This window comes from Phyllobates terribilis, unplaced genomic scaffold, assembly GCF_046119375.1.
Source record: "Phyllobates terribilis strain yellow unplaced genomic scaffold, ASM4611937v1 Scaffold_7__3_contigs__length_470593459, whole genome shotgun sequence".
NCBI lineage: Eukaryota > Metazoa > Chordata > Amphibia > Anura > Dendrobatidae > Phyllobates > Phyllobates terribilis.
In genome coordinates this window covers 363,209,083-363,230,681 of record NW_027362767.1, presented here as the reverse complement: position 1 = coordinate 363,230,681, position 21,599 = coordinate 363,209,083, and the positions used below count along the sequence as shown (strand labels likewise).

Below are 21,599 nucleotides of genomic sequence, written 5' to 3'. Positions count from 1 at the left end.
GCACTTTCTTCACTGAAGTGGAACTTGTTCATTATGTTTTCCTTTGGGAATGTGTTATCATTGATGTGCACAGTTGTATGTTGTTAGCTATAATGGAGATGCATAGTCAACAGAATCCGTTTGTGAGCTGAAGTCAACAGCCAGTGTTGCACATGTGCGTCCATGGGATGCTGATGGTTTTCTCTACTAGGAAGATTAGATGGCACTTATTCAGGATGATAGTCGAGGTGAAGATTTGTTCTAGAAAGCAGTGATGAGACCTCTGTAGCTGCAGCATTCATTTGGGGGGTTTTCTTACTAAAAGAACCCTGTTGTAAACAAAAATTCTGCTGATTGCCAGAGTCGCACTGAATCAAGTAGGGAGCTCCACTCTATGTGAATATGGAAAATAATTGCCGTCTATAAAACTCATACACCCTATTCATGTTTTTATGAGTGCAATCAGGAAACTTATCCAGTAGCTCGAGTGGCTACAAAAAGTGTCACTCACTATGGAGGACCTGGCATTACATACACAAGTCACTGATGGTAATTAGAAATATATTCTTTGTGTCTCCTTTCGTGATACTGCTGGTGAATTACACACTTACTGATAGGCACCCTGTAAAACACTACTGTTTGCTAAGGGCATCTACAGCAAGGTGTTCTGCAATCAGTGAGGGGGCCCGTCTATTACAAGGGAGAGCGCAAAACCCCTTCCTCATGACATTGCCCAATGTTTCAAAGATAGAGAGGATAAGGTTCTCTTGTGATTGTTTATCTGCTCATTATCTCTTATTAAGGCCACATTCACACGTCCGTGTTTAAACACGTATGTCTCCGTGTGTTTTGCATGGACACATGGGAACAGGATACGGAGACGAAAACATGGAAACAGAGAAAGGGTTCAGAAGGATCTAAATAAACTTGAACAGTGCAGCGACTAATAGAATGGTAATTAACAGGGAGAAATGCAAGATTCTACACCTGGGCAATAAAAACAAAAATGACATCTAAGAATGGGAGGAATAGAACTAAGCAACAGCACGTGTGAAAAAGACTTTGGTATACTAATAGATCACAGACTGTACATGAGTCAAGAGAGTGATGCAGCGACAAAAAAGGCCAAAACAGTTCTGGTTGTATTAAGAGAAGCATAGAGTCTTGATCACATGAAGTAATTATCCCCCTCTACTTCTCCTTGTTCAGACCTCATCTGGAATACTATGTCCAGTTCTGGGCACCACATTTAAAAAAATATATAAAAAAACTGGAGTAAGTTTAGGGAAGAGCTTCAGGATGATGACTGGTCTGCAAACTATGTCATAAGAGGAACGGTTAGAGGATGTGGGAGTGTTTAGCTTGCAAAAGAGAAGACAGAGAGGAGACTTAATAGTGGTCTACAAATATCTGAAGGGTTGTCACAGTGTCGAGGAATCATCCTTATTCTCATTTGCACATGGAAACACGAGAAGCAATGGGATGAAACTGAAAGGGAGAAGGTACAGATTAGAAAAAACTTTTTGACAGTAAGGGTGATCATTGAGTGGAACAGACGCCACGAGAGGTGGTGAGTTCTCCTTCAATGGAAGTCTTCACACAGAGGCTGGACAATCATCTGTCTGAGATGGTTTAGTGAATCCTGCATTGATCAGGGGGTTGGACATGATGACCCTGGAGGTCCCTTCCAACTCTAATACTCTATGATTCTGTGATATGAATAGCACCATAGATTATAATGGATACATGCTGTATCCATGAAAACAGTGGGTAGAGCACGTATGTGCAACACAGACGTCTGAAAGAGGCCTTGCCCAAATGATGTCATTAGAGAAAAATTGCTCAAAGGAAAAGGGCAAAATGCCAGGTAGCCTAAAAGTAGGTCAATAATATGCACTTGCCATACCCACAGCTACGGAATATGAAGTATTATTCCTAAGAATAACAGAGGCTTGTTTTGGGTATATATTTATTAGTAGCTCGGAACACTTTCCTGAAGGTTATTTTATGCTAATTGCCTGGGTACACATAAGGATATGTTAACAGGGAGTTTATTTTTACATAGGCTTTTCTGGCTGGAGAGTCCATTGCAAATTGGGGCATTTTTTTCTGCATCTGTTAATTCAGAAGTCATATTTAGAGCATTTTTCAAACCTAGACAGCTGGAATTGACACATTGCTTCTTTTTCCATGTGGGAAAAAAACTGCAAAGAAAACAGCACAATGTGCACTATAAGCGAGTTTTCCCATTGAAATGAATAAGAAGTTTATTAAAAAATAATGTGAAGCAGAGTCTGCTTCAAAATCACAAAAAAACTCCATGTTAGCATACTGAAAAATACCAGGTTATGTGTTAATTTTAATCAAGTTCAAAAGACATTAGAAGCTCTGCAAACTGCAATTATTATTTTTTCTTTTAAGAAGTAAGTGTAAAAAATAAGATGTGTTGCTGAGATAAATGCAAATATGCTATAGGAGACATCCGCAATGCAGAAAATATTAACATGAGTATTTGGAGCATATCCAATTCTCCTATTAACACTGACCATTCATTGCTCCACTTCTGCCATAAGACAAAAAGGCTTTACGCATCTTCTGGCTGATTTGTTTCTCAGAATTCCTGGACTGATTGGCAGCGCATGCATTAGGTGTATAAAATTGTCACATTTTGTTATTTAGTGTAAATTCCCACTAGTAGCTTCCAGACTTCCAATTACGATGAGTGCATTATAAATTTCTCCTTTTAAGTGGCGGGAGTCTAGGTATTGGGGGCACAATACGGGCGCTAAAATGCGAGCTTGTTATGACTGTGTGAAACCAGACTGACAGCGCTCAGATAATCTGTATTACATTTTCTAAGTTATATTTTTTACCCATTAATTGGTTGTAATCAAAAGTTTATATTGCAAGTGGCTAATTGTATCATAGCGAAAAAACTAGAAAATTGTATCCAAGTTCTCGGCCTCATAATATTCAGTAGTTTGTCTATAGAAAGCAACTAGCATTCTCGAATGGCACTCTTATAAGTACTAAACTGAATTGTACTTGTGGGCTGTGTTAGTGTTTTTCTGCGTGAGTATTTAGCAGGGACAATTTGCATGTCTTTATGCACAGTATTTTAATGAGGATCAACTACCTTTTGTTTTAAAAAGGCATTACAGTATTTTCAGAGGTTGCACAGGACATGTCCTATGTGTACCTATTATTTTCGTTGGTTGAAGCTGTAGGTGCCGACATATTTTGCTGCACTTGCTGTGCTAAGTGTTCCTGAGTAGACCTGGGCAATCTGCTGCTCTTGGGCCACATTTGGTTCTTTGGTTGTTACAGTCCAGCCCACAGACTGAGACAGCCAAATGGCTAGAAACAGTAGCGTACCGGGAAATCCAATGTCTATGGCACCACGTTTCCCTCTGCAGGACCTTACAATTTCAACGGTATCTGCATCCTTAGGATGCAGATATCGACGGATACCATTGTAGAAAATGCAACTGTTAGCTCCCTCTTCCACCATTCAGCCTGCGCATCTGAGACTTAGTGCAACAGACTCAATTACGTCATTATATCGTTCCTGATGAAATTTTATGTAAAAAACTGTTAGAATCCTCCTGTTTGTTTTTTCCATCTTGTGTTTTGCGGTCACGTGACCATCTGCCTTTATATTCCAGCTCCGCCCTTTTGGCTGTGCTGGACTTCAGTGTTTGACTGTTTCTCTAGCCAGGTGCTTCGGTGCCTTTCTCTGTCAGTTTCTTGGTCCTTCTGGGACCTCTAGTACTTTTTTGTCAGTTTGTCTTTTTGTGTTCTGCAACAACTTCTCTGTTTAGGAGGTGTCCCATTTTTGTCCCAGTTCTTAGTTCTTTTAGGGACCCTTCCCCTTTATGCTTTAGGTCTTCGTTCAGACTAGCCGAGGACTAAGGCGGGTCTGTTCGCAAGGAACAGGCAGCTCGCTACATCATAGGGATTCAGCTTAGTCTTACTGTAAGGATAGCTTTCCCCTTTCTTTCCTTAGTACTTGTTGCAGATCATAACAAAAACAAACATAAAAATAAGTAAAAAAAAAGAGCAAAAGAAAAAACATCTAGGAAACATCTGCCTAACCTACGGCTGGCAGAAAAAAATCAGTGAAGAAGCCACAGTGCTAGTTAAATTTCATTCTATAAATCAATAGGGGTCAATGCAGGATTTCTATTGATTAGTAAGTAATGGAGTATTCCCTACATGTCTTCACTCACTTCAGTTGGAAAACCACTAAAATCTCAGAACTTCATACATCTGCTAAACTCAGACCAGCTGAAACCTCTCTGCACATTAATGATGATGTGGAGTCGGGTCTTCCGGGCAGACATGTACAGTACTGTTAATGCAATAAAAATCAATCTTATGGCTATTACACTGAGTGGTCTTCGTTTTCCTTAAACCAAACTATTAATAAGTTTGGCATTAGATCACACATAAGTGGTTTTTGTTTGAAAAATGCAATAATAAGTATTAGTTTTTTTTATAAGAGGACCTTTAATGTGCTTAAAAAATTTAATTAAATACCTTGTAAATATACTTCAGCTCACCTGATTCTGCCGCTTTTTTCCGCTTTGTTCTGCGTCACTCCATTGCAGAGATATTCACATTTGTTCCTTTTGGAGCGCAGTATGTGAAATCTCTGCTTTGCAGTCGACCTGGACTCTTCTTCAGAGTCTTCTCTGGGGGCGTGCATTTTCACCCCTCCCTCCCAAATGCTGCCAATCACAGCTCGGCAGCCGAAACTGTGAGATCAGCTGCGGAGCTATAATTGGGATAGTTTGGGAATGAGGAGTGAACGCGTACTTCCCAGAGAAGACAGAAGAGATTAGAAGGAGAATTTGCATATTTTGAGTCTGAGGATGTAAATGATCAAATTTGCTGTTACTCCTTTAAAAGTCTGTACTGTAGCATGAATCAGACTAGTGGAAAAACTAAAAGTGATATGATGGGTATTTATCCATTACCTGTTTACACATATAGATGTGCACAGTATTGATTATATATAATTTGTAATGCTCATCTTTAAGGGGTTCCTGTGTTACATGTTTGTTGTATTTGCAGAAGGTGTTTTGCATTATGTAACTTTCTTTTATTACATTATTAGGTGTTCAGGAAGCGATATTTTTATTTGACTCAGTTGCCTGATGGCTCCTATATTCTAAACTCATACAAGGATGACAAATCTTCAAAGGACTCAAAAGGCTGTATCTTCTTGGATTCCTGCATTGATGTCACTCAGGTACTGGAAATCAGAATTATTTTCCACTTCTAAGTCTAAGTCTATGTTCACACATTGCGTTTTTTTCAGCATTTATTTTCTGCAGCAAAACCTGATCTCTTGGCAGGAAAGAAGCTGCGTCAAAAACACAGGTTTTGGTCCTTTTTTGGTGCATTTTTGGTGATTTTTTTGGTGCGTTTTTCAGGATCCCAAAGTTTAACTTTGCTTCCACCAAAGAAGCATGAACACAGGTCACCAATGCAAGACATATGCGAAACCATGAACCAGAATTTCATATCTAACAGTGGGAGGAGGTGAATTGTTCAGGAATAGTTTTTCTAATACATTGGCAGTGCATTGAGTTTGTAGGACACTATTTCCTTTCACACTATGGTCTGCCATTCAGTTGCTCAGGGCATTGTTCAATTTCACACCTCCCTGGATCACAAGTATTGTTCAGTCTCAGACATAGCTCAGCCAATGTCTACTATGTACACATCACTGATTTAATTAAACTATTCTAATCCAAGCTGCCATCTCAGATGACCAAGACAAGATGGTAACATCACAAAAATAAATGAGTTTCACGTACTATTGTACTTGCTTCACAAATTGATTCGTAAAAATGAAAAAGTATTTTTTTTTCCACTTTTTCATTTTTATGAATCAATTTGTGAAGAACCTGAGGGTTCCAAGTGCTCACTATGCATCTAGATAGGTGCCTTGGGGGGTCTAGTTTCCAAAATGGGGTCACTTGTGGGGGAGCTCCACTGTTTAGGCACATCAGGGGCTCTCCAAACGCAACATGGTGTCCGCTAACAATTTGAGCCGATTTTCCATTCAATTTGTTAGCGGACACCATGTTGCGTTTGGAGAGTCCCTGATGTGCCTAAACAGTGGAGCTCCCCCACAAGTGACCCCATTTTGGAAACTAGACCCCCCAAGGCACCTATCTAGATGCATAGTGAGCACTTGGAACCCTCAGGTGCTTCAAAAATTGATTCGTAAAAATGAAAAAGTGGAAAAAAAAATACTTCTTCATTTTTACGAATCAATTTGTGAAGCACCTAGGGGTTCCAAGTTCTCACTATGCATCTAGATAGGTGCCTTGGGCGGGTCTAGTTTCCAAAATAGGGTCACTTGTGGGGGGTTTCCACTATTTAGGCACATCAGGGGCTCTCAAAACGCAACATGGCGTCCGCTAATTATTCAGGCAAATTTTACAATCAAAAAGTCAAATGGCGCTCCTTCCCTTCCGAGCCCTGCCGTGCGCCCAAACAGTGGTTTTTCCCCACATATGGGGTATCTGCGTGCCCAGGGGAAATTGCACAACAAATTTTGGGGTCCTTTTTTTTCCTGTTACCCCTGCGAAAATAAAAAATATTGGGTCTAAAGTAACATTTTTGTGAAAAAAGTTAAATGTTCATTTTTTTCTTCCACATTCCAAAAATTCCTGTGAAGCACCTGAAGGGTTAATAAAGTTATTGAATGTGGATTTGAGCACCTTGAGGGGTGCAGTTTTTAGAATGGTATCACTTTTGGGTATTTTCTGTCATAAAGACCTCTCAAAGTGACTTCAAATGTGATGTGGTCCCTAAAAAAATGGTTTTGTAAATTTTGTTGGAAAAATGAGAAATCGCTGGTCAACTTTTAACCCTTATAGCTCCCTAACAAAAAAAAATTTTGGTTCCAAAATTGTGCTGATGTAAAGTAGACATGTGGGAAATGTTATTTATTAACTCTTTTGTGTGACATATCTCTCTGATTTAAGGGCATAAAAATTCAAATTTTGAAAATTGCAAAATTTTCACAATTTTTGCCAAATTTCCATTTTTTTCACAAATAAACGCAAGTGATATCGAAGAAATTTTACCACTATCATGAAATACAATATGTCACGAAAAAACATTCTCAGAATCAGGGGGATTCGTTGAAGCGTTCCAGAGTAATTACCTCATAAAGTGACAGTGGTCAGAATTGTAAAAATTGGCCCGGTCATTAACGTGCAAACCACCTTGGGTTGTAAAGGGGTTAAATTCACCAGAACTTACGAATTTAAAAAAATTAGACTTGAATTCGATTTGCATTGAATCGATTCAGTGATCTTTAGTTTGAAGCAGAAACAAGCAAAATTTGGTGGGAAATATTTTGAGGCTGGCGCAGCTTATTTCTGGTTGTTTTACATTTAACTTTCTGATTAGTAGTTACCCTTTAAAGGAAATGCGGCATAAAAATAGGCCAGAGGAATCATTCCATTCTCATGTATGACACGGGAATGATAAGCAAATTGGAGCCATGCCAGGTCTTCTAATTTTTCTGTCAGAAAAAAGAACATATTTGCCCTTTGGTGTTTGTTTTCAGGGAAAACTTTTCTATTCTTCAGTTTAAAACCAGCTGCATAGCATAGAAATGTCTCATGTGCCCAATAAATACATTTTTAATATTGCTGAAGCAAAATAGTATCTCAAAGTGTACACAAACTTTTCGGGTTCTAATTTGAAGGCCATCAAGGCCATTCATGAACTACATGGACAAAGTACATGCTTGCTGACCCTCCCGTAACAACCAGGAGGCTTCAAGAAGTAGAGATCTGTTGAAAGAGATGGCACATCTTTCAAGGGGCTGCAAAAAAATCTTGAAAGCTCCTTGTGTGTGAAGCCATGATGCTTCATGATTATCAGATGACTCCTGATGTCTAATTGCACATTCAGTGGGCAGTATACAGTGCTTGAGTAAAGCCCCCGTCTCACATAGCGAGATCGCTGCTGTGTCACGGTTTTGGTGACTCACCAGCGACCTCACCAGCGATGTCGCTATGTGTGACACTTTGCAACGATCAGGCCCCTGCTGTGAGGTCGCTGATCGTTGCAAAGTGTCCTGGACCATTTTTTGGTCGTTGGCCTCCCGCTGGCCAGCACACATCGCTGTGTGTGACCAGCGGGACCAACGATCTGGCTGGTAACTATGGTAAACATCGGGTTACTAGGGGCACGCGCGCACTTAGTAACCCGCTGTTTACCATGGATACCACTCTGCTACGGTGCACGGAGGCTCCCGCGCACCGTAGCAGAGTGGTATCCATGGTAAACAGCGGGTTACTAGGGGCACACGCGCACTTAGTAACCCGATGTTTACCATAGTTACCAGCCTGCTCCTGCTTGCAGCAGGCTGGTAACGGGAGCAGGACATCGTGGAACGATTCTTTCCACGATATCGCTGCTCCCCTGATCGCTGGTGAGCCTGCCTGTTTGACAGCTCACCAGCGATGTATTAGCGATGCAGCAACGATCCCTGACAGGTCGTATTGTTGTCGGGATCGCTGCTGCATCGCTTAGTGTGACGGGGCCCTAAGACAAGGAGAGGTGTAGCCTATTAAAAAGGGGCATGACAATGAAAAAAAAAAACTTACATTGAACATTTTGGCTCCTATTCATCAAAACCAGCATTTTTCACGCCAATTTTGATGATAGGGCATGCTGGAGTCAGTCATTCCTGATTCAATAAGAGACACATACCGCTTAATGAATTCGGCACGTCTGACTGAGATTTGTGGTGTAAGGAACACTGTCGCTCGTCATCAATTTGATGAGTGGGGGTTGCCATTCCCCATCCCACCTAAGTTCTGCCCACTCTCGGAGCTGGACAAAAGTTGCTACATTTTAGCACAGCCCAAATTTTTATGACTTTTCAAAGCTTTTTACTACAGAATTCTGGTGTAAAAGCTTTGTAGAATCTGGCCCTTTTTGGGGCATACCAAAGTGATGTACGTTGGAGTAAAATGCCCCTGGTTTATTAAAGGAGTTGTCCACTACTTTCACATTGATGCCCTTATCCATAGGTTAGGGCATCAATGTATGATAGGCCGGGGTCCCGCACACGGCACCCCCGCCGATCAGCTGCTATCGGTGCCGGCGGCGGCGGCCAGCCAGAGGTCCTTACCTAAGGTGCTTGGCCGTCAAGTTGTTAGTGGCCGGCACTTGTTACTGCACATCCGACTCTTATTCAATTCAATGGGAGGATACAGATAGGGCATCAATGTGAAAGTAGTGGACAACTCCTTTAAGAGATATATGCCTTCTGATATATTTAAAGCATTTTAATCTTTCATTAAAATGGATGTGCCACTAGATTTCACTACAAATTTCATACATTATTACATAGATCTCTGAGGCCTTATAAGATTGATATATTTGCTTTGAAAAGTCAGAACAGATTTTCTTTAGTCTAGCTCTATTAAAAAAATGGTCATGTTAACCTATTCCTGACATATGACATACTATTATGTCATATGTCAAGTCCCTTCTTTATTCATTTTATTTTACTCGCCATTAAATACAATTGCAGGCACAGGTTACCTAAGGGGACTAACAAATACAGTAAAGAAAATGATTTTAAAATATATAGAATAACGTAAAAAAATAATTTAAAAAACAACTCCCTTTTCCACTATTAAAAACAAATAATAAAAATGAAGAAATAAACATGTGTTATCGCTACATCTGTGAAAGTCTGACCTATAAAAATATAATATTAATTAACCCAAACGGTGAATGCCGTAAAGAGAAAAAAAGAATCGAAAACCCAGCATTGCATTTTTTTTGGCTGCCACAACATCTACATGTGGTTGACAGATATCACGTAAGGTAGAGTCACACGACCGTTATCTCCACATTCGAGAAGAATGGTCCTATTATTCTAATCAGAGCAGCATCAGTTTTTCTCAGATGTGGAGAGAAAAAAAAAGAAAAGTTTATCCACGTTCTCTATTCCGTTAGTCTGTGAAAATGAGACCGCACACGGATGACTTCACTCTGATTTTTTTCATGGACCCATAGACGTGCATTGACGATTTTGATCCAATACTTGGATTGAAATCACACGTCTCCGATTTTTTTTCCGTGGACCATGCAGCCTTAGGAAAAATTGGACATGTGCACAGCCCCATAGAATATCATACATATGAGTGCAATCCGTGATATCCACAACAAGCACTTATAAGAGAAAATCGGCCATGTTCGCAAGCCCTTATCGTGACAGGCCTGTCAATCACCTCCCAGCACTAATGCACCAGAACATTTTAGGGAAAAATTTACCTGGCTGCAATAGTGCTGCCAAGCACCGATTCATGCTGCCTGCGGTTTTGATGACATTAATCATATAACAGGTTCCCTTTAATAATATTTTCAGGTTGTATTCTGAATCTGGGGACAGAATGGCTTTTTTAAGTCAGAAAATGAATTTTACTCCACCAATGAGACACTTTTTGCACTATTTTCTGGCTTAAAACGTCATATGTCGGCACTATGCTTCCCGATTAACCTTATTGACTTCTGAAAAGTGGTGAAAGTAGAGAAAATTGCAAGTTATAGCCATGTTATAATTAACCAAGCAAAACCTAATGCTCTGGCTGGAATACTTATTGGATGTCTTTGACAAATTGGCAAAAGGGTACAAAGCAAATATTAAATTATAGAAGGATGTAAAAATGGAGAATTAGATATGCACCTACAAGTGATATAGACTTGCAAGAAAATAACAAAAATAATATGTACATCTCCACCACATGTAAAGACAAATGATCGACCCTACTTATATGGATGCGGCTATATATGTTATCTTTATTGACAGTACAGCTTTTTTCTTCTCTTCTCCAGTGTCCAAAGCTGCGTCGCAATGCTTTCGAGTTGAGGATGTTAGATAAATCGAGCCATCATCTGGCAGCTGAGACGGAACAGGAAATGGAGGAGTGGCTGCAGACATTGAAGAAAATCATTCAACTCAATACAGACAGCTTGGTGCAAGAGAGGAGATACACAGCAGATCCTGTCCAAGGTTAAATAGCCAGCAGTACCGTATGTGGTGTAATGGATGCGTGCAAGACTTGTGTGCTGCACATATTAATAAGGCAGATGAAGATGGCCCTCTGGCACCAGCAGAGCTGCACATTACCATTACTGATTCATTCTCAATTACAGTTTGTCATCTATGTACTTTTAATCAATCACTTTCTCTACAAGATAAAATTCATTTCTATTGAAACGCTTCCAAAAATGATAAATGCTGCTCAATTGTGTTCCGAAACGTATAAATGGCACAAATTCTCATTTCAAAAGAAAAAAATATTTTATAAAATTTTGTTTTTCACTTATGATTTTTTTTTTTCTTCATTTCATTTTTTGTACTTTACTTATCATTATTGTGGTATATGACTGCCAAAAAAGGGTTCTTACTGCAGGGAAAATAAAATATTATAGAAGACCCATTAAAGCAAATGGGACTTTCAAAAATTGCCACTCCAGAGGCTCAGCCAAAAATGCAAAACGAACACGCCGAGCTTTTACTCACTCTCTGGTAGTCCAGCGCTGCTTCTCACCGCTGCTCTGGACTTTGTTAAGCAGCTGCATTGATGACGTTTTTGATTTTTTTGGGGGTATTTTTTATCCTGTTAACGATTCTGAAAGGGGTCTTCGTTTTCATAAAAGTTTTGTCTTCAAGAGCATTTTGTTGTAAAAGAAGAGTCTTTGCCACTGCTCTCAGTGTCTGTAGCCTGCAGCGCTGAAGTCACAACGAAAGCACTGCAGCCAATCACTGTAGCTCAGCAGCTTTGGCCTTGTAGTCAACATGAGCCAGTGAGCTCACTGATTGGCTGCAGCACTGTTGGCGTGACTTCTGCACTGCAGACAACATCAGGCACCAGGAGAAGGCAGCGCCGGACCAGTGGAGAGTGAGTAAAGCTAAGTTTGTCTTTTAGCAACAAACGGCGCCTGGGGACACAACTGTCCTGAAAATGGAAATCCCCTTTAATTAATGGTATATTTTTAAAGCTTTGATTTTATGGCCATAGCAATAGCTATTATGTTTTTGTTTTGTTTGCAGAATGAGAATAGGAGGTGACTTGAATATTTTTTTTTCTTTTTGTATTGTACTTTTTGCGATATTCCAGTATCAGTCGCTTTCTCAGCTCCTGAACCAACTGCATTGGCCCATACTCAAAAAGCGATGTACATGTACATCTCATGTTGGGAAGGGGTTAAAACACATATCTGATCCTTTAAAGTAGTGGTGGTATACCTAAAAGACTGTGTGGGCTTCAAATGCTGATCTCCAATAAAGGGGTCAAACATTGCAGCATTGTACCAGGGTAGGGTGAAGATGTACAGTACAGACCAAAAGTTTGGACACACCTTCTCATTTAAAGATTTTTCTGTATTTTCATGACTATGAAAATTGTACATTCACACTGAAGGCATCAAAACTATGAATTAACACATGTGGAATTGTATACTTAACAAAAAAGTGTGAAACAACTGAAAATATGTCTTATATTCTAGGTTCTTCAAAGTAGCCACCTTTTGCTTTGATGACTGCTTTTCACACTCTTGGCATTCTCTTGATGAGCTTCAAGAGGTAGTCACCGGAAAGGGTTTTCACTTCACAGGTGTGCCCTGTCAGGTTTAATAAGTGGGATTTCTTGCCTTATAAATGGGGTTGGGACCATCGGTTGTGTTGTGCCGAAGTCTGGTGGATACACAGCTGATAGTCCTACTGAATAGACTGTTAGAATTTGTATTATGGCAAGAAAAAAGCAGCTAAGTAAAGAAAAACGAGTGGCCATCATTACTTTAAGAAATGAAGGTCAGTCAGTGCGAAAAATTGGGAAAACTTTGAAAGTGTCCCCAAGTGCAGTTGCAAAAACCATCAAGCACTACAAAGAAACTGGCTCACATGAGGACCGCCCCAGGAAAGGAAGACCAAGAGTCACCTCTGCTTCTGAGGATAAGTTTATCCGAGTCACCAGCCTCAGAAATCGCAGGTTAACAGCAGCTCAGATTAGAGACCAGGTCAATGCCACACAGAGTTCTAGCAGCAGACACATCTCTTCAACAACTGTTAAGAGGTGACTTTGTGCAGTAGGCCTTCATGGTAAAATAGCTGCTAGGAAACCACTGCTAAGGACAGGCAACAAGCAGAAGACTTGTTTGGGCTAAAGAACACAAGGAATGGACATTAGACAAGTGGAAATCTGTGCTTTGGTCTGATGAGTCCAAATTTGAGATCTTTGGTTCCAACCACCGTGTCTTAGTGCGTCGCAGAAAAGGTGAACGGATGGACTCTACATGCCTGGTTCCCACCGTGAAGCATGGAGGAGGAGGTGTGATAGTGTGGGGGTGCTTTGCTAGTGACACTGTTGGGGATTTATTCAAAATTGAAGGCATACTGAACCAGCATGGCTACCACAGCATCTTGCAGCGGCATGCTATTCCATCCGGTTTGCGTTTAGTTGGAACATTTATTTTTCAACAGGACAATGACCCCAAACACACCTCCAGGCTGTGTAATAGCTATTTGACCAAGAAGGAGAGTGATGGGGTGCTACGCCAGATGACCTGGCCTCCACAGTCACCAGACATGAACCCAATCGAGATGGTTTGGGGTGAGCTGGACCGCAGAGTGAAGGCAAAAGGGCCAACAAGTGCTGCTAAGCATCTCTGGGAGCTCCTTCAAGATTGTTGGAAGACCATTTCCGGTGACTACCTCTTGAAGCTCATCAAGAGAATGCCAAGAGTGTGCAAAGCAGTCATCAAAGCAAAAGGTGGCTACTTTGAAGAACCTAGAATATAAGACATATTTTCAGTTGTTTCACACTTTTTTGTTAAGTATATAATTCCACACGTGTTAATTCATAGTTTTGATGCCTTCAGTGTGAATGTACAATTTTCATAGTCATGAAAATACAGAAAAATCTTTAAATGAGAAGGTGTGTCCAAACTTTTGGTCTTTACTGTAGGTATCCACACATATGACTGTTTCAAACTTGCGAAAGCAACTTTTAATCTTCTGAGATCTGTGCATTTTTGGGCACAATACATGTCATTAGTACATGTACAGTTGTGCTCAAAAGTTTACATACCCCAGCAGAATTTTTCCTTTCTTGGCCTTGTTTCAGAGAATATGAATAATAACAAAAAAGCTTTTTCTCCATTCATGGTTATTGGTTGGGTGAAGCAATTTATTGTCAAACTACTGTGTTTTTTTCTTTTTAAATCTTAATGACAACCAAAAACATCCAAATTACCCTGATCAAAAGTTCACATACCCTGGTGATTTTGGCCTTATAGCATGCACAGAATTTGACACAAATGGATTTGAATGGCTACTAAAGGTAACATCCTCACCTGTGACCTGTTTGCTTGTAATCAGTGTGTGTGCATAAAAGCTGAGTGAGTTTCTGGGATCCAAACAGACTCTTGCATCTTTCATCCAGCCACTGACGTTTCTGGATTGTGAGTCATGGGGAAAGCAAAAGAATTGTCAACGGATCTACAGGAAAAGGTAGTTGAACTGTATAACACAGGAAAGTGATACAAAAAGATATCCAAGGAATTGATAATGCCAGTCAGCAGCATTCAAACTGTGATTAACAAATGGAAAATCAGGGGCTCTGTAAAAACCAAACTATGGTCAGGTAGACCACCAAAAATTTCGGCCACAACTGCCAGGAAAATTGTTTGAGATGCAAAGAAAAACCCACAAATAACATCAGCTGAAATTCAGGACTCTCTGAAAACTAGCGGTGTGGCTGTTTCAAGATGCACAATAAGGAGGCACTTGAAGAAAAATGGGCTGCATGGTCAAGTCGCCAGAAGAAAGCCATTACTGCGCAAATGCCACAAAGTATCTCGCCTACAATACACCAAACAGCACAGAGACAAGCCTCAAAACTTCTGGAACAAGGTAATTTGGAGTGATGAGATCAAAATTGAACTTTTGGCCACAACCATAAACGTTACATTTGGAGAAAGGTCAACAAGGCCTATGATGAAAGGAACACCATTCCTACAGTAAAGCAAGGAGGTGGATCGCTGATGTTTTGGGGATGTGTGAGTTACAAAGACACAGGAAACTTGGTAAAAGTTGAAGGAAAGATGAATGCAGCATGTTATCAGCAAATATTGGAGGCAAATTTGCACTCATCAGCCCGGAAGCTGCGCATGGGACGTACTAGGACATTCCAACATGACAACGATCCAAAACACAAGGCCAAGTCGACCTGTCATTGGCTACAGCAGAGCAAAGTGAAGGTTCTGGAGTGGCTATCTCAGTCTCCTGACCTCAATATAACTGAGCCACTCTGGGGAGATCTCAAGCGCGCAGTTCATGCTAGACAGCCCAGGAATTTACAGGAACTGGAGGCTTTTTGCCAAGAAGAATGGGCAGCTTTACCATCTGAGAAAATAAAGAACCTCATCCACAACTACCACAAAAGACTAAAAGCTGTCATTGATGTTAGAGGGGGCAATATATGGTATTAAGAACTGGGGTATGTGACCTTTTGATCAGGGTCATTTGGATGTTTTTGGTTGTTATTAAGATTTAAAAAGAGAAAACACAGTAGTTTGACAATAAATGGCTTCACCCAGCCAATAACCATGAGTGGAGAAAATTTTTTTTAGTTATCATTCACATTCTCAGAAACAAGGCCAAGAAAGAAAAAATTCTGCTGGGGTATGTAAACTTTTGAGCACAACTGTACATACTCTTTTGGAAATTAGAAGGGAACTACAGTGCGCACCTAAAACACTTTTTATACACCCCCTTTCCTCTCTCACCACCATAGCTTAGTTACATAAAACTTTAGAGTTATTTCTCATTTTGCAGAAAATGATTCTTTTCTTAAACTTTCAAAAACTCTGAGGTATAATGAAATGTCAGCATTGTAAGTGTTTGCATTTATTTAGCAGCTGTTAGCCGGTGGCAAAATAGCTAGTCCTCAGTGTGTCTGAAACTTTTTCTGGGATTGACTTTTGGCTTCACGTATATGGAAATGTAAGAATTTTGGACTGAATTGTTCCTTATGCATCGACTCAACTTACAGTAATATTAAATAGCTTAGTTACAACAAAAAAGACTAGTAAGTCAGCAGTAAGAATAACTATACTGAGGCAGTAAGAAAACTGGATTAGAAAATATAATTGTATAAAGCATATACGTATTTCTATAGAATTCTTTTCTCAAAATTCATTTTTTTTACCCATTCAATATGTTTAATAGCTACGTAACATGTGTATTACTTAAAGCAAAATTAAAGGGTTTGTCCAGTTTCAGTTTAACAACCCATTTAAAGTGGTTTTCCATGATAAAATTGTTTCTCCCTTGCACAATCACCAAGGCGAGAGAAGCAGTTTTGGATCTATTGAGGGTGACTACAGATTCTGTTTGTTATTTTCTACTTGTGCAGAACAGGCCACATCCCCACTATCAGTCTTTGATCAGTATTTTTTCTCAGGAGTGGGAGCCAAAACCAGGAGTGGGTGATAAATGCAGAATTGGTGACTTGTTTCTATTATACCTTTTCTCTGATTGTTCCTCACCTGGTTTTGACTCCCACTCCTGAGAAAAAATACTAAAATACTGAACAGATACTTATAGTGGGGCCATGGCTAAGGGTAAAAAATGATCATGGCAAAACCTTCATGCTTAAAAATTCCTGTAAATGAAGTTGGTCATTAGGTGTCCCTGTTTGGGTGCCACCTCAATCGCTGTCTCAAACCTTGACCGGGAAGTAGTTTTCCCCCTTTATATATTCACATTGTTTTAACAAAGTTCTGATCTGCTTAATTCCTTAATAATGTTTTTAGAGTTGTTCGAGAGTTTTATTTTTCTGCATTAGAATAACATTTCCTGTCTGCAGCCAACACTACAAGAAATGTTATGAGTACTATTTTATTATGGGATTTAAGAGGTTGCCCTCTACTAGACAACCCGTTCATTATGGGCACAGGAAGGTGACAAAAATAAAAACAAATTGATAATGACCTCCCAGATCAGTGCTACTCCTCCATAGCCAGCGCTGTGTTAACCATTCATCTGCTGGGATCAATATCAGGTGGGGGAATCACTTGAGCAGTGCAAGTAATCACTGTCCGTTAATTGGCTGCAATGCAGAGTTGGATCAAAGAAAGGCAAAAAAAAAAACACTGCACCAAAATAGTTTTCAAGGGCAGGCATTCACTTTAGGAATTAGTCACTTCTTAGAAAGTGATAGTATGTATTTTTGGAGCCTCCACTGATCCTGATAATGAAGCGCCAGGAGCACTGCTGTGCAGGGGGAGAAGCTGTAAAGAGGCAGCACTGTGGGTTATTATTTTTTAGAATTGTGGGAGTTCCTGAGGTCGGATTCCCACCAAACGTTAAAAAGAATATGTCACCAGGATTTCACACACCAAACTATTTTAATGTGCATGTAGCTCTTTCAAAGACAAGACCATAATACCTTTTTATGACCACTCAGCTCCTTCATTACTAAGAAATCAGTGTTTGAATTGATATGTAAAGGACTATGGTAGATATGAAGCCTCTATCACTGCAACTCTGTTCCCCGCCCAGTACTGCCTCCTCTTGGCTGAAGTCACACAGCTGTGAGTCAATCTGGAGGAGACCGTGCTGGGTGGGGAATAGAGCTGGAGTGACAGAGGCTTCAGATCTGCACCCTCATTTGCATATCAATTCAAACACTAATCTCTCAGTAATGGAGGAACAGACTGGCCAGGTAAAAGTATTTCTGGACTTGTCTTAGAAAGCGGTACCTGCACATTTAAATAGTTTGGGGGGTGAAATCCTGATGACAGATTTCTTTCAAGTGATGGTTTACCCTATAGTTCTGCCAACAGTTACTGTGATGTGATTACCTCTTCAAAGGGAATCTGTCACCAGGTATTTGATACCCAATATGAGAGAAGCATGATGTTGTGACAGAGACCCTGATTCCATCGATGTATCACTTACTGTGCTGCTTGCTGCAGTTTTGATAAAATCCCTGTTTTACCTGCTGCAGATCTAGCAGTTCTCTGAATGCTGAGCTCTGTATAACCCTGCCCCCACCACTGATTGGCAGCTTTCTACATACACTGTTCAGATGCAGAAAGCAGCCAATCAGTGGTGGGGACGGGGTTATACAGAGTTCATGAATATGGAGGACTAGATGGCAGTAGGTCATGGATGAGTAAACCCATGGAAGTTTGGGTTCTGGTACCCAACTCTCCCTCGTCTAGTCCAGGTCCAGTCCAGCTCCGTAAATGAAGATGAAGGCTGCCCAATTTCTAAAAAAAACAAAGGGTCTGGTGTAGGGGAATGTTCTCTATTATTGCATCTTTATCCTTTATTTGGTTGATTAGCAAGACGAGGTCTGGAGTTAGTGTAAATGGCATGCAGTGAGCATATGGTCACTAGTAAATGTTCTTGGAATGACGTAGACATGCTAGACTTTATTTTCCAAGACTGTTTATTTCAGGAGTAGAAGGAAACCCTGCAGACTGGCAAACGTTGTGGGTCAGTTACCCCTATTTTTTTTATCATTTCTTTCTAGGTTTAGTGCTTCCTGTATAAATAGTCCATTGAGCGCGATATACGTACTCTGGAAGGACTGTCATGCCTTTTCTTTCCCAGCTCAAGTCCTTTGTAATAAAAATAAATACCTGGTGTTAATATATGGTTAAAAATATATTGTTCATGTTATTGGCTAGAAAATTTGCACGTTTAGACTAGAGAATTATAGAGGAGTGGAAACATGGCATCAAATATAGAGAGTGATCTAGAAAGTTGCACATCCAAAAGTGATGCTGAGCTAAGGGAATTTCATGGAGTTCTGCTACTCACATCTGCTTTTCTCTATTACACAGATGATGAGGGCGGTGGTGCTGGGAAATCGGATAACATCATGGAAAGCCTGGAGAAGAGCATGAATCCAGAGCTGGTGAAGGTATCAGCTTCTATGACTTGGAAATACATAGCATGATTGGAACTAAAGCAGTTGTTATAACACGCTACTTTCCTGGAAACCAATTTACATATGTGTTTTTTGAGGTCTGATCTCAGTGTGGAGGTCAAAGATTTATACTTCTATAGAGGTTTTTCCATTTCTCTTCTTTTGCCATCATTTTAAACTAGAGTATAAAAAAATATTCCAGAGGTTAAAAATTTCAGAAATACAAAATTGTAGAAATCCTTCCAGGATCATGGTGGTTTTCTCTTCATAACAAAGCTTTAAAGGCCATTATGTATCCCACATATATTTTTTTTATTAATCATTTGCTCCCTAAAAGTAAGAAAATGTCTAAATAATTTTCATTGAAAAGATTTCTAACATTTGCTGCTGCCAAAGTGTGTAAGTCCTATATCTAGGTGAGTGCTTTTGGAAACTGATACAAAGCTGTCAGAGTCCCTGATTCTGAGGTCTCTCTCTACATTGTTTCAGTATTAGTGAGTGGCAATATTTTCTTCAGTTTTATAGAGAGGCAGAAAAAACTGACTAAGGCTGTGTGCCCACGTTGCGTATTACAAGCGTATATGCTGCGGAATTTCCGCAGCGTAAACGCTTGTAAAACGCATGTATATCCGCACCCCATGGTCCCCAATGGCATTCCGCAATGTCAATGCCCATGCTGTGGATTTTTCCGCAGCGTATATGCTGCGGTCAAAAATCCGCAGCATGTTCATTAATTTTGCGTTTCCGCATGCGGAATCAATGTGCGGATGGTACCCAAGTCTGGAGGAGAGGAGACTCTCATCCAGACCTGGGTACCAAAGAACCTGTAAAAAAAAGAATAAAATAAAGTTTATACTTATCTTCTGATGTCTTCCCGGTGTTTTCCCGCCGTTGCGAGGTGTGTGAAGGACCTGCCATGTCATTGAGTCATGTGACCCATCACATGACTCAATGACGTCACTGAAGGTCCTGCACACAACAGCGTGAGCCGCTCAAGACTCCGGACGGTGCACAGAATGCATCGGTAGGTGAGTATAAACTTTATTTTTTTATTTTTTACCATTCTGATTCTTTTTTTTTAACTATTACTTGGTCACACTATATAAATCCATGCCGGTTGCATGGATTTATATAGTGTGAACAAGTTGTCAAGCACTTTCCAAGTGATGCTAAAATCGCTTGGAAAGTGCTTGTCAACCTGCATGCGGAAATCCATGCAAAGACACCTCACATACGCTTCTACCTGGCGGGAAAACCGCATGTAAAATCTGCATGCGATTTTCCTGCCAGGGAGAAGCGTAAAAAATATGCTTCATTTCCGCAACATAGGCACTTAGCCTAAAGGTAACGAGGAAAGCACCATAGACACTAAAACAATTGCAGTATAAGAAAATGAAGACCTGAGCACCCTGCACACACAGAGAGCTGACAGCCAGGATGTATTACTGGAAGGGACACTTCAACAAGAGAAAAATCTTGCATTTTTATCAAGCAGCAAACAGAGTATCAGGAGGCTAAAAATGAATAAAGGAAATAAAGATTGCAGAATGAAAATTAGTATAGTTTTATCAGCTAAAGATAACCTCTAACATATGTAAAAATCTTTTTTTTCCACATCAAAGGTGTCCATTGCCTTTGAGGCTGTGTGCCCACTATGCGTTTTTCAAGCGTTTTTGATGCAGAATTTCCGCAGCGTAAACGCTTGGTAATCCGTGCCCCATGATCCCCAATGAATATCTGCATGTTCTGTGCCCATGCTGCGGAATTTTCCGCAGCGGATGTTTCTTGCGGAAAAATCCGCAGCATGTACATTATTTGTGCGTTTCCACATGCGGATTTGAGGTCACAATGCATTTGAAAAATGCAGGCCAAATCCGCATGTAAAAACGCTGCAAAAACGCGTGTAAAATCCGCAAGCATTTTTACTGCCAAGGACATGCAGAAACGCTGCGGAAATTTTCTGCTTCAATTCTGCATCGTGGGCACATACCCTAAAGAGGACCAATCCCCAGGTGTAAAGTAGCTAGTATTTACTCTTATTTTACTCTCGCTGCTCCCCTGAGCATTTATTTCCTTTTTTTTTAAAAATCCGGCCATAGAGTTACAGGTTTCAGAGATATGGGCCTTTTTATTTGGTGATAATTTTTCTGATTTTTACTAAGGGGGTGTTGCTCATAGGATAATAATGTAGGGCTGCCTAGAGACACGCCCCAGAGGATCCTGGGAGCTATGCCCCCTTAGTAAAGACCAGAAGATTACCATTAAATATAAAAGCCCATATGTCTGGAACCATATGTTGGATTAGAAAAACAAACAAACAAAAAAAAACACAGAAAGCAGAATACTCAAGACAGCAGTGAGAATAAATTAAGAGCAAAAACTGACCACTTTTGACCTGGTGACAGGTCCTCTTTTAAGTATTATAAGTGGATCCCAAAAAAGGTAAAAGTATAAAAAAAAGATGTTTCTGCTTTTTTTGTATCCACCCTTTGGTTGCTAACATATGTAAAAATAATGTTTTCCATGTCAAAAGTGTCCGTATCCTTTAAAGTGAATCTGTCACCAGGTTTTTAGCATTTAATCTGCGAACAACATAATATAGAGACAAGAGACTCTGATTCC

At 40.1% G+C, this 21,599-nt stretch overlaps 1 protein-coding gene across 4 annotated transcripts in view; it reads left to right on the top strand.

The window, feature by feature from the left end:
- Positions 1-21,599, top strand: part of DOCK11 (dedicator of cytokinesis 11) — a 333,016-nt gene that overhangs the window by 37,127 nt on the left and 274,290 nt on the right. For all 4 annotated transcript variants that reach the window (XM_073641338.1, XM_073641340.1, XM_073641339.1 and 1 more), the window contains exons 7-9: positions 5,099-5,233; positions 10,867-11,044; positions 18,892-18,971. In XM_073641338.1, the coding sequence (XP_073497439.1) occupies positions 5,099-5,233; positions 10,867-11,044; positions 18,892-18,971 (393 nt within the window). The remainder of the gene's footprint in view (positions 1-5,098; positions 5,234-10,866; positions 11,045-18,891; positions 18,972-21,599) is intronic.